Source organism: Asterias amurensis, chromosome 19 (genome assembly GCF_032118995.1).
Source record: "Asterias amurensis chromosome 19, ASM3211899v1".
Lineage (NCBI taxonomy): Eukaryota > Metazoa > Echinodermata > Asteroidea > Forcipulatida > Asteriidae > Asterias > Asterias amurensis.
The window spans coordinates 1,737,342-1,750,667 of record NC_092666.1 but is presented as its reverse complement, the minus strand read 5'-3'; the positions used below and the strand labels follow the sequence as shown (position 1 = coordinate 1,750,667).

At 37.7% G+C, this 13,326-nt stretch overlaps 1 protein-coding gene and 1 long non-coding RNA gene across 2 annotated transcripts; both read right to left on the bottom strand.

Moving 5' to 3' along the window:
- Positions 1 to 49: 49 nt before the first annotated feature.
- Positions 50 to 6,232, bottom strand: LOC139951561 (sulfotransferase 1E1-like). Its single transcript, XM_071950506.1, has 4 exons — positions 5,991 to 6,232; positions 4,447 to 4,541; positions 2,712 to 2,889; positions 50 to 1,362 (listed from the first exon to the last, which is right to left on the bottom strand). Exons 1-4 carry the CDS (start codon positions 6,223 to 6,225, stop codon positions 1,253 to 1,255), a joined length of 618 nt encoding a protein of 205 aa, XP_071806607.1. The 5' UTR covers positions 6,226 to 6,232; the 3' UTR covers positions 50 to 1,252.
- A 479-nt stretch (positions 6,233 to 6,711) lies between these two features.
- On the bottom strand, positions 6,712 to 9,904 carry LOC139951562 (uncharacterized). The gene is made up of 3 exons (XR_011787799.1): positions 9,817 to 9,904; positions 7,620 to 7,793; positions 6,712 to 6,845 (listed from the first exon to the last, which is right to left on the bottom strand). It is a non-coding gene; the product is annotated as an uncharacterized lncRNA (long non-coding RNA).
- Positions 9,905 to 13,326: the final 3,422 nt, after the last annotated feature.

The following is a 13,326-nucleotide window of genomic DNA, read 5'->3' as shown; positions in this document are numbered from 1 at the left end:
ACGTAGATGGCCGATCGATCTCAAGCTTACACAGGTTTGTGAGTTTATAATATAGATTATGGTGAATTGCATAAAGTGCTTTTACACTGCCAGCAATTGTTTTGTAAGCCGAATTCTGTAATGTTCCTTTAAAAGTGGGTGACTTTGACTACTTTGTTTGAGCTGATGACGTCATCATGCTAATTTCTTTATAAGTATAGATGTTATGTTTTAACGAGCTAAGTTTGCTTAATCTTAAGTTTTTGGTCTATAAATAGAATAAAAAGTCATCTGATTGAATGTATTTCATTGTTGTGTTATATATTTTATAGTTGTAAACGGTGATTTGTATTGCCAAATTGGGACCCCCCAAAATACTTTACAAACATTAAAGACATTCATGTACATCAATTAGTTCTGGGATGGCCGTTTTAATTTGAAGAGCTTGATCCATTGAGAACAAAAACCCATAATTTACTGAACAGGTCACTGATATAGTAAAACAAAAAAACGATTCGTGGTGATCTCAAAAAGATAATTTAAAAAAGTATTATAATTATAAATAATAAAAAAAGTCAATACTCATTCGTAAATAGACTACAAGTCTTGCGCGTATTTGAACATTACTTTTGACATTTTAAAGTACGCGAGCTGTTTTCCTTATTTCTTTAAATGCACTAGACACTATCGGTAATTGTTTAAAACAATAATTTTTCACAACAACTTATACTTGTTGATAGTTTAAAACATTGTAAGACACGGGTCCCTCTGAAGTTGCGTAGTTTTTGAGAAAAATACAATTTCTCACTCAAATATGAAAGAGTTAATCATGCCAGAGGCCTTTTATTCGGCATCTAAACATTGGGCATCTGAAAGCACACAGTTTTGTGCAACAAATGTGTTTCCCATTACTCATTTGAAGTAAACAAAATTCTCCAATTTGTTATTGTATGCATATAATGAGATACAGCAAGTGAGAACATTGGTCTTTGACACAATACCAAAGGTATCCATTGCCTCTGTACGTGGGAACAAAGTGGCTTAACAAAATAGAATATAGACTTGAAAGGCCAATCACACAAAGAACCGGTAGTTAAAATCATAGCCAATCTAATGACAGATCAATGCATATAAACCGACAACAACCGAATATGTATTGCATCACTTTGCACTCCTAGTCTCGGTTGGATGTTACATTGATTACCAAGATGGCTGCACAACTCATCCTAGCTGTCTGATTGGCTCGTTACGTCAGCATGTTGCATTTGATTGGCTAATCATTCTCGAAGGTCAGTCCAGTTCCATATAACTTCTCCTTTATATGCGCAGTGAAGACTTCGTTCTGTGCAACGGTGAAATGGAGCTTCCATTCACCCGCAATTCCTGAGGACGGGGTGGGTACAAATTAATGATATTGGTTATTGTTGGTAATTATTCGAAATGTTATGAACGGGTTTATTTTAAAGTCATAATAGGATTAAAGACACTGTACACTATTGATATTGTCAAAGACTAGCCTTCACAGTTTGGTGTATCTCAACATATGTATAACATCAAAAACCTGTGAAAATTTGAGCTGAATCGGTAGTCGCAGTTGCGAGATAATAATGAAAGAAAAAAACACCCTTGTCACACGAAATTGTGTGCTTTCAGATGCTTGATTTCGAAACCTCAAATTCTTCATCTGAGGAAAATTATGTCTTTATAGAAATCTACATTACTTCAGAGGGAGCCGTTTCTCACGTTTTATACTATCAACCTTTCCCTATACTCGTTACCAAGAAAGGTTTTATGCTAAATAGTTATTTCGAGTAAAAACCAATAGTGTCCACTGCCTTTAACCATAATAATTTTGGTTTTACCGATAAGAATTCACCGATGTGTGTTAGCACTGTGTATACTCAGTACTTTCCCGAGCCATGTGAACAGAATCACAGGCATATTTAACTCTGTTTGATTCGAGCCAACGACCCTTGTAATTTCAGAGCAGTGTCTTACCAACTAGACCACCGAGCATGCCCGGTAGCTAGAGACAGTTCGAATCCTATGTTTTAGAAGCGGTACGCAACAATTTAAAAGATGGAAATTTGCATCGGGGATAAGGAATATTAATTCAGGATTACCCATAAAGGATACTGATATTAATTGTGTTAATCATCTTGGGTTGAACAACGGACAACTTACTACAGCGGGATTTTAACTTGATACCTCCGGGTTAACGTGCCCGTGTTATGAGGAAATCTGCCCCGGAGTTTGATCTTTCCCCAATCATGCAGCGCATGGGAAATTGACAGGAGGTTGCATAAAAAAAAGAGGTTGTTGGTGTAGGGCAGAATCTCTTGTCACACCAGCGCTCTACCAAATGAGGCCGCGGTTTATAAGAGCACCAGACTCAAACTCGTGTGTTTCTGTTCAGCATAGTATGGGTTCGAGTCGTGACACATGTGTTCTTCAGCAAGACACTTCATTATTGCTGCGAGTCCTCCGGATGGGACGTATAAATCCGCGGGTCCCGTGTGTTCCAATTCCCGGTTTGATCAGCAGCATAGTATGCACCATAGTAAAAAACCATTCCATGTTACTAAAAAGGTCACGTCTCACCACATACCTCCACAATGCCTTGCAGTAAATTACTGAATGTTGTATAATGCCAACATTTTAATAATACCAACACTGAAGCGCCTTAGCGTCACGTACAGGCGTAACGACGTATATGAGCGCTATAATTATACCTTTTCTCATGAAAGTTTCGTTTTGGCGGTCTTTGCTCTCGAAAAGGAACCCTGGGTTGGTGGTGTTGTTTTCCTTCATATTCTGAAAGGAGCAGTAGTCAGTAATTGCAGCAAGTTTCTCATCAGAACAGTCCGTCCCTAGGAACTTACTGACTTTCTCAACTTGCCCTCTGAGGTCCTAGAAAGAAAAAAAAAAGTATCAATCTATGTCGGATTCGTAACTTATTTGGACCTTGCAATCTAAAACCGTCCAGGTAAGAATTAGACTGGGTCCCCTGTCTTAATCCGCAAGGATTCAGAACCAGTGATTTCATTGGGAATGATGTCATTGGATAAACGTATAAACGTGCAGCTTTACATATCTGTGTTTTGATTGGTGTGAGGTGATGTGGGTGCAGCTGACAAACATAACCTCGGACCAATCAAAACACACATATGGAAAGCTTACTTATTGGTGTCTGCATAATAGTGTCCACATGTGTATTATGTACAGTACATGTATATATGTTTACTCGCATGTAATGTTAGTATGTATGATTTGAGTGCGTATCTTCATGTTTGGCATTATAAACACTAAGGGGTGACGCAGTTAATAAAGAGCGCCACCAAGTGCTCACCGCAAAAACTGGGAAGTTGCAAATTGCAACTTCCACAAAGTGTCATTACTGCGTGCGATTATTAGTAAAAACATAACTATTAATTTCATTTTATGCATGCAAATGAAAAATAACTTTTTTTCCTCACGTGCCGACGAAGAATGATTTCAACTTTGAAAACGGCTCAAAACAGGGTAACTGCTGCCTTAGCCTGAATATCTGACGCCACACCTCGAGGCTCGTGAAACTTCAGATCCGGAGCTGCGGCCGTTGAGCCTACGTCAATCCCCGTCTATAATCACTCTTCATTCAATTTCACATGGAGATGCAATCAAATCTTACATACCTAACTAGCGATTGTACATGCACTGGCAGCACACAGCATGATGACGACTGAAAGTAAGCTTTCCGTATATGTGTTTTTGATTGGTCCGAGGAGATGTTTGTCGGCTGCACCCACATCACTTCGGACCAATAAAAACTCAGATAATGTAAAGCTTACGTCACTGCACGTTTATCCAATGAAATCATTGTATCCAATGAAATCACTAGTTCTGAAAAGCTAGTACCTGTATTTATCCTTGCGGATAAAGACGGGGGTGGGGGGGGGGGACCAGTCTAACCCTGTGGCCTCCTCAGTCTCATCCACTGGATGGAGGGCGTCTAGGACGAGATTAAACACTAGATTAATAACTGGTAGCGCAACCAAGCTTTTTCCCGGACCAATGACTTCAATGTGGTAATTGTATCTTATGAAATCACTGGTTCTGAGAAGCAATACCTGTTCCAAGGATAAAGACAGGAGATCGGGCCCAATTTCATTGAAATGCTTTAAGCAGCCGATTTTCTGCTTACTGTGCGATATCCATTTCATAACGCTAAAACCAGCACACGAAAAGCCGTGCTAACATTATCGTGATTTTACTGGACGAAAATGTCACAGTGTGAACCCATGGTGAGCGCGCAATAATGGCCCAGGCTAATTTTTCTGCTTGCGTGTGAAATACGCTTGCACTGGCAAATGTTTCTGCAGCAGTAGGCATGACCATAGAGTAAGGACCCTATGGCATGACATAGTGCTTACCGGTCACCAGCGCTATGAAATTGAGCCCAGTCTACTGCTCTGTAATGAGACTCACCCGCCTCGTGTCCTCAAACCGGAGAAGGAGAACGTTGCTCTCGTGTCGCTTCTTCCAAAAAAACAAGTAGTGTTCCCACCACGGACCGTACCACACTAGGAAGAAATAGAACCAGGTTAAAAGGTTGGAGCATGAAGTGCGATTGGTTGATTTGTTACGAAAGCGTATTGCCGCCACTTAAAAAATGAAAACCTCTCTTAACGTGTACGTACACGATAAATTCTGGCATTATCGTATACGCACACGACAAGAGAGAGACGTGTTCAGTCCGTATTTGATATAAAAGTAGGTACAGTAAAACTGATAAAGGTGGTAAAGTCTGCTGACACCTAGCGCTTCACAGTCTCCCGGTGTAAAGTTTGGAATTCAGAGGTCATTATGCAATTTTTTTTAAAGCGAACTAGTTGGTTTCCAGAGTAGCCCATTTTTAAAACATATCGGCCATTCATAATAGTCAATGTTAAAAAATTTCAATTTCTTTCGAAATTGTTCGGATCCACCCACCCACCCCAAATGTCGATCTTTAAAATATTGATTTACTTCACAATACTCCATTAACTAAAGAACAAAGCAATGCCTCAAATGATGCAGATTTATCAGGTCAAAGGACTCTTACATCGAGCACATCGAGGAGCCATCTTTAGTTTATCATGTAAAGAAAAAAGAAAAGAAAAAAATGAATTTCGGCTTTCAGTTATTTCTTTTGACCCACCCACCCACAATTTCGAAAAAATATCGAATTTTAAAGCCATTTGACAGTTTCGGTAAACAGTGATATCCAAGGCCCACACTTCGTGTATCACAACTTACATATAAAATAACAAACCTGTGAAAATTTGGGCTCAATCGGTCATCGGAGTCGGGAGAAAATAACGGGAAAACCCACACTTGTTTCCGCACGTTTCGCCGTGTCATAACATGTGTTTACTATAAATCCGTAATTCTCGTAGTCGAGAAATGATAATTGTTTTAATGTTTTCTCAAAAAGTAAGGCATTTCATGGAATAATATTTCAAGAGAAGTCTTTTACCATTACCTTCTGTAAACCGTGTAAGTTATTTGTAAATCTGTGAACTTTTTTTTTCAGTTCCGAAAGTGTATAATGGCTTTAAAGGAACACGTTGCCTTGGATCGGTCGAGTTGGTCTTTGAAAATGGTTCTGTAACCGTTTGTGGTAAAATGTATATGGTTAGAAAGATATTGCAAAAATAGAATACAATGATCTACACAAATATGCCTCGAAATTGTGTGGTTTTCTTTTTACCCTGTCGACTAACACGGTCGGCCATTTATGGAAGTCAAAATTTTGACTCCCATAAATGGCCGACTGTGATAGTTCGCGACGTAAAAGGAAAACCGTGCATTTTCGAGTGATACTTGTGTGGATCATTATATTTTACTTTTAAAACATCTTTCTAACCATATGCATTTAATAATAAACGGTTTCAAACGCTTTTAATAGACCAACTCGTCCGATCCAAGGCAACGTGTTCCTTTAAACATAGGCTATTATGAATGGCACCTAAGATAATTAAGAAGCGTACATTCGCCTGAAATCATTTCGTCCAAAAACTCTGCAAACGATTGATTTCTAATCTCAGGAACTTGAAGTACAATCTTCTGGAAGTGAAACATTGATACAGCAAGGTCTTTTGGGTTGCGCAGGATGTAAAGTATCTTTGGCTTCTTATGCCATAGTTGCGGAGGCAGAAGAGGACCCGTAAAGTGTGACTTGATGATGCGTGGTGACGTCATCTCGTCTGCGATCTTGTGTTTCATGGGTATCTGTGGTATAGAAAACAGCAGGACACAAGTCTATAAAAGGTGTATTTTAACAGACATTGCAAAACAAAAACAAAAAGAAGTTATAAAAACAACACCCATCAACCACCAGAAAAGACAAACAACACACAGAACAACAATATCGTACACAAGAAGAGCAAAGCACTGGTAAACGACAGAGCAAACGTGACACCACGATAACTAATAACAAGACAAAAATCAACAACGTAACAACAACACAACCACAACCACAACCACAACAACAACAACAACAACAACAACAACAACAACAACAACAACAACAACAACAACATTCAAAACAGCATCAACAACAACATAATAACCAACACGAAAACACGCAATAGCACTGACAGTCGTAAATAAATGACGCTGTATAGCTTCAAAGCAAGATAAAACACTAACAACACAGTTGTATGCCACTGCATTGCAGTTCTAGTGCAACCACAATCTTCTTGCCTTTAGTTTTATCAGCTCTTCCGGCGGTAGTGCATGAAAATCCAGAAACATCATCCGCATCTCCTGGTGTTGTTTCTTCATGTTTCTCAAGTCTCCGTTGTACATTGCGGCACATATTATTTCTTGCAACCATGTGGAGCCTTGTTAAAACAAGTCAAACAAAAACAAATATTAAACATACAAACACAAAAAAAGGAACTGACGTTTGAAGTGAAATTATTTTAAGTCGGAGTCATGTCAGATGATTTATAAAACTATCTGGCAGCTGTGTTTCATTTCTGGGATGTACAATAACACATTTTTTGAAAGGTGACGGGAAAATTTGTTGGTGAAAAAAACCGGCTGACAATTAAAAGTTATCAAACACTGGAAGTGTTGCACAAGGGTTTGTCCGTGTGTGTAGGAATGTGTTATATTTTAGATATTTACAAGCTAACGTCTTTTCTCAAAGCGTACAATACATTTAAAGGCTCTGGACACGATCGGTAATACATTAATTGTCAAAGACCATGCAGCACTCTCATCCTGGTAAATCACAACATATTATGCATAACAATAACAAACCTGTAAAAAAATGGGCTCAATTGGTCATCCAAGTTGCAAGAAATAACAATGAAAGAAAAACACCCTTGTTGCACAAGTTTGTGTGCTTTCAGATCAGATGCATATAAAAGGCTTCAGGTCCGAGGCCTTTTTAGTGCGAAATTACCTATTTCTCAAAAACTACGTTACTTCAGAGGGAGCCGTTTCTACATGTTGTATAGTCTGTCAACAGTCTTCCATTGCCCGTTACCAAGTAAGTTTTTATGGTAACGATGATTTTTGTCCAGTGCCTTTAAAAATGAGAAATATACAGTCTTTAGTCATTTTGTTCTGGTCGAGCTTTTGTTTGGCTTTCGACTCTGGTTTTCTACCTGTTTTGGGGTATGACAGATTCCACACGTCATCCGATCGAACTTCCCAAGTTGGCAAATCTTTCACGCAGTCTATTGCATTGCCTGGTAAGAAATAACCTTTGTATTTGCAGAAACATTCTTCGTGTGTCGATTTCAGTGGCTCGTCTTTGAGTTTGGAGAATACTTCTGAAACTGCAAAATAAAATGATTAATAACTACAGCATTGTGTAAAGGTCGATGTATAAACGGTAGAAACTTGTTTAAATTCGAAGTTGCTATGTTTTAAACCCTTTGTGCGTTACACTGTAAGCATCTGGCTAATACACATAGGCAACTCTGTGTATGAATGTAAATAAACCCCCTTTACCCTGACCTCTATAGGATGCGCTTGAGAAACAATTATTTTTGTTTAAGTTTGAGTGGCCAGGGCAAGGTTGTTTACCCGCTTGATTTTTTACAACACAGACTGATCCGCTTTCAGAAGGGAATTCCCATAATGCTCGTACACAAGCCTTCGTCTGTCTTTTAGTAATATCATTGTTATTTCATAGAGCTGCTTAAGCAAAAAAATTGCTGAAGCACGAAAATAGCTCGCTTATTTTACATATTATGTTCTGGCCAAAATTTCATGCCATATACATTGCTTGTGACTGGTATTTAGCTGTTGTTTACTTAGCATAACAATTGAGTGGAGTCTTGGCCGGTAATCTGGTTTTACTAAGCAAGGATTTTTTTGCTTAAGCAATATTTTGCGCTTGAGCAGCTCTATGAAATTGGGCCCTCGAATGGTGAACTACAATTTGTAGACAATCTAAACGACTGTGGGAATGATATCATACAGTTAATGTATCCCTCGGTACAGTCATTTGACCAGTTCGGGATCATTGACCAGTTCGGGATCACTTCAACTTTGCAATAACCAAATAATTATATCATTTCTCATTATTACCAATTTCTGTTGATAAATGTGAAGATTAACATCCATTAAACCAACAAACCCAAAATAAGGTGCCAAACATCATCAGCAAATAAATTATGGCCGTTTTCCTGAAGGTTGTCTGCAAAATTTGTCATTTTTTTGTTGAAAAATGTTGGTTGAAAAACACTGTTAAAACTTCTTACCTTTAGAATTGGAGTGCCAGGGCAAAAAATATTTATGTAAAATGATAAGAATGTGTAAAAAACATTCCTGTAATTACTGTGCAGTCATCTTGTTTCTTTGAGGAGACAAAGTTATCAAAATCTTCTTTGAGGGGGCAACTTACCCTTAACCAGTTCGGGATCACTTAACATCTCATTGCATCAAATGGTGCCGCACTAACTTACAAAGTCTGGTAAAATCATACTACTGCAGTAGAAAGTTTATTTAGTTGATTTTGAGAAACATTACTTCAACAAATTCTTGTAGATTTTTTATTTTGTGAGAAAATTAAGCTTGGAGGGGTCAATAATGCTTTTTAGGTTCGCTTCACTTTTTCATTTGCCTTTGCTGTTGTTTTGTGGTTTTGTCGCTGGGTTTTTGCACTGCTGTTGAAGACACTTGCATGACATTCACTAAAGAAAGGAAGTCCAAGTCCATGCCAACACACCTCTGATGTGTCATGTCCTTGAGAGACAGTTTTATGAATGGGAGTATGGGTTTGCAATAAAGGGCACTCTACTGATTCAGAATAGATTCAACTGATCCTGAACTGGTCAAACAGGTGACGATACTTTTCTCAAAGCCTCTTCAAAAGAACTAATCTTTTTTTGTCAGTGAATACTTGGTGAGTTTTATGACATGTTTAGGTAAACTGATAAACTTTTTTGTTTAAGATATCAAAGAGATTGCAAAAAAAAACCATGTGAATTCAAGAAGTGATCCAGAACTGGTCAAACGACTGTATATAACTTGTGTAATTGCAGTAAGCCTTGCCAGTTTTCAAACGGCAGAGTTTTGGTACAACGTCCCAAATGGACTCTTGCACATTTAAATAGGGGGGTGGGGGGTGAGGGCTATATGAATTACCAGATTTGATGTCGATTTGGCGGTAGAAATTTGTTTACATTTTAAGTTTCTATAATATTTAAGGGGAAGGAAGGGTATACCATGTGTAGCCTCTGCCCCTTTAGCTGTGCTTCTTCCCATGTCAACTTGTACTGCCGTTAATTTTATGAGTGATTTCCAAACGTAAACAGTCATTCTCTTTTAAAAAGGCAAAGACATTAACCGTACATTGTTCGTTGGTGATATACTTATCCATGACGTCACTAAGGTAGGATAGGGTAGTTCTCTTTGATTACATCTCTCGTGGAAAGTCTGTAAAAACAAAATCAAACCGTTGTTATTGTAAGCTTAATGACAGTGGACACTATTGGTAATTACCCAAAATAATTATTAGCATAAAACCTTTTTTTGTGACGAGTTATGGGGAGAGGTTGATGGTATAAAACATTGTGAGAAACGGCTCCCTCTGAAGTGCCATAGTTTTCGAGAAAGAAATAATTTTCCACGAATTTGATTTCGAGACCTCAAGTTTAGAACTTGAGGTCTCGAAATCAACCATCTTAACGCACACAACTTTGTGTGACAAGGGTGTTTTTTCTTTCATTATTATCTCGCAAGTTCGATGACCGATTGAGCTCAAATTTTCACAGTTTTTTTTGTATGCTTATATTGAGATACACCAACTGTGAAGGCTAGTCTTTGACAATTACCAAAAGTGTCCACTGCCTTTAATGACAGTGTCTGCGGTAAAACCATGTGTATCTACTTTGATGTGTAGATTTTTTTTTTCAGTTAGGAACTACGTTTGCTAAGTAATATAGTCCTCCTGCCGTGGAGTGGATTTCGGGATTCGAGAGTTACATGGTTTAAAAAAATAATGATCATTAATAATTTTGATATTGTTTTGAATATATAATAGACTTTGGGTTGAACAAGGACAAAATTGATAAGAGCGGATATTGAACCAACGAACTTCAGTTTAACGTGCCGGCGCTCTAACAACTGAGCTATATCTAGCCCTATACTTGCGGTTTCCCTATTTTTTGTCAATATCTTTGTTCAAGGTTGCCAGTAAGAAGCTATTCAACCGTAAACTGCCGTGTAGCAAGAGATTACACCAAAGTTTACGATACACCCTGGTAAACGGCAACCAGGAAATCACTTAATAACGGGATGCGAATTTCTATTTCAGATATCGACAAATAATAAACCACAAGGGAAACAAATTCTTTTTAATTAAAGTGTAGATTCGTACCATAATCTACATGTTCAACTTGAAAATTAATGTTTTTCCAAAACTAAAAGATAGCATGAAGTGCAACAAAACAGAGCTGAAAATAAGTTATCTTTCAATTTACAAAAACATTTTTCAGTTTAGAAAAGTCACTTTTAGTAACAATTTATTGTATATAAACTGACGTTGTACTCGGTAATGTTGCAAGCACTAAAGTATGCCTATATGTTTTGTAAAGTAATTATACAAATGTCACCAACGGTCGTTTGACAGCGAATACGAAATTGGATAGACTAACTATATAATATTAAGTGTTGTTTCTATTGAAAAACCCAGTTCATTAAAACTGTTATAACAGTTTCATATAATTTGATTTCTCATAACTAATGGGGGAAATAGTTAAAGTCAGAGAATAAAAGACTTCTTAAGAAAGGTTACAGAATTGGTAAGAACCAAACATCGTGATGATCACCGATATATATCAAACTAACACGGTCTAAGAAGAAAATATCCCTTGAAATATTTCTGTCTGAAATTTAATATTTGATGAGATATAAATTATCTAATTTCACGTTTTATTCAGTTTTGTTTTGGCATCGATGCAATGCAACATTTGTCATCGTTTTTTCACTATTCTCCCAGATGGCCGATCGATCTCAAACTTCGACAGGTTTGTCAGTTTATGTTTAGGGTGGATTACATAAACTGCTTACACTGCCAGCAACTGTTTTGTTAGCATAAACCAATTAAGTAATGTTCCTTTAAGTGTAGATTCGTTAATACATTCTATCCAGGAATCTACACTTTCACGTCAATTATCCTTAACTGATTTTACAAACACGGACGAGGACTAATCCATTGTGAATGGGATCACTCTAAGGTGATGCGACTTTATTATATTTCAGTTATCAGAATAAACGACAATGAAGCTGGATGGTTAAGTTTGAAATGATTTGTTGTTGAATGGAAAATTATATAAATCTGACATTCTTTTTAATGATTTCCGAACACTTAACCAGGACTTACCTGTTGTTGGTTGTGGCCTTCCTACGTTGGTTGCCTTTGAAAGAGTAGGCACGTCTACACATGTAATCAAACTTTTAAGGAAGTTCACGGGATACTTTGGACTCTTTGCTACTTTGTATTAATATTCCCTCTACATACATTGAGAAATAATAAGTGACCAAAAGTGACCTATATTAATTAGTAACGCAAATAGGGTGGAGCGGTGTGCGTCATCCACTGTTATCTGCAAACCCTTGTATCGCACGATCGAGTTGGTCTTTGAAAAGCGTTTGAAACCGCTTGTTATGAAATGCATATAATTGGTTAGAAAGAGGTTTTAAAAGTAGAAAATAATGATCCACACAAATATGCCACGAAACTGCGTGGTTTTCCTTTTACCTCATCGACAAGCTCGGTCGGCCATTTATTAGAGTCAAATTTTTGACTCCCATAAATGGCCGACCGTTCGCAAAGTAAAACGAAAACCACGCAATTTCGAGGCAAATTTGTGTAGAACATTGTATTCTACTTTTACAACATCTTTCTAACCATGCATTTTATAAAAACATTTACAAGCACTTTTCAAAGACCAACTCGACCGATCCAAGGCAACGTGTTCCTTTAATACGAAGTGTGTCAACTGCTTTGATCTGGTTGAAAACAATGCTTTATCTGTGATATTTGGGAGATTGAAGTCCAGTACTTTTGCAATACTTGCTGCTAGTCTTGGTTCTAAAACCTCCGCATTGATTAATTCCCAGCTTTGCCACCGAGGCCAGCGCGCCGTGATTGCCCGCTTGCTCTACGTGTATCTTTGGTTTGACTTCCAGCTATAAAGAACAGTTGTCAATAGACGAAATGATTCAAACAGAAATATGCGCCTTCTGTCGGGTTATCACGTTACGTTATACGAGAATTATATAGTGTCACTGACGTCTTGGATCAAGACTAACTTGCGCCGGCACCAAATCCCAGTTATAAGCAATGCGCTAACAAAGCTATCATTGAGTCATACAATAAGTTGACTTCCTTTCTTATAACCAGGTCATGATGGTGGTTTCAAGGAAAAACATTGACCGACCTGGTTGTGTTTTGTTGATTTCTGATTGCTGACCTTTAAAACAGCCACCGGGCGCAATTTAATAAAGATAGGATTTTGGATAATGGATTTTGATCTTGATTATTTGGTTTAGAAGGTCACAAATTGAATGCCCTTGTAGAATGTTGTTGCTTGCTTTAAAGGCAGTGGACACTATTGGTAATTACTCAAAATAATTACTAGCATAAAATCTTTCTTGGTAAACGAGTAATGGGGAGAGGTTGATGGTATAAAACATTGCGAGGAACAGCTCCCTCTGAAGTAATGTAGTTTTCGAGAAAGAAGTATTTTTCCATGAATTTGATTTCAAGACCTCAGATTTAGAATTTGAGATCTTGAAATCAAGCATCTGAAAGCACGCAACTTCGTGTGCTAAGGGTGTTTTTTCTTGTAATATTAT

Bases quoted from the DNA above. Each gene is read 5' to 3' on its own strand.
- LOC139951561 (XM_071950506.1), bottom strand. From the start codon at position 6,225: ATGAAACACAAGATCGCAGACGAGATGACGTCACCACGCATCATCAAG. The intron at 4,542-5,990 runs GTACGCTTCTTA...ATTTCTTCCTAG, and splicing joins CGAAATGATTTCAGGCGAAT to TGTGGTACGGTCCGTGGTGG. The intron at 1,363-2,711 runs GTATAATTATAG...CCCCGTCCTCAG, and splicing joins CGAAACTTTCATGAGAAAAG to GAATTGCGGGTGAATGGAAG.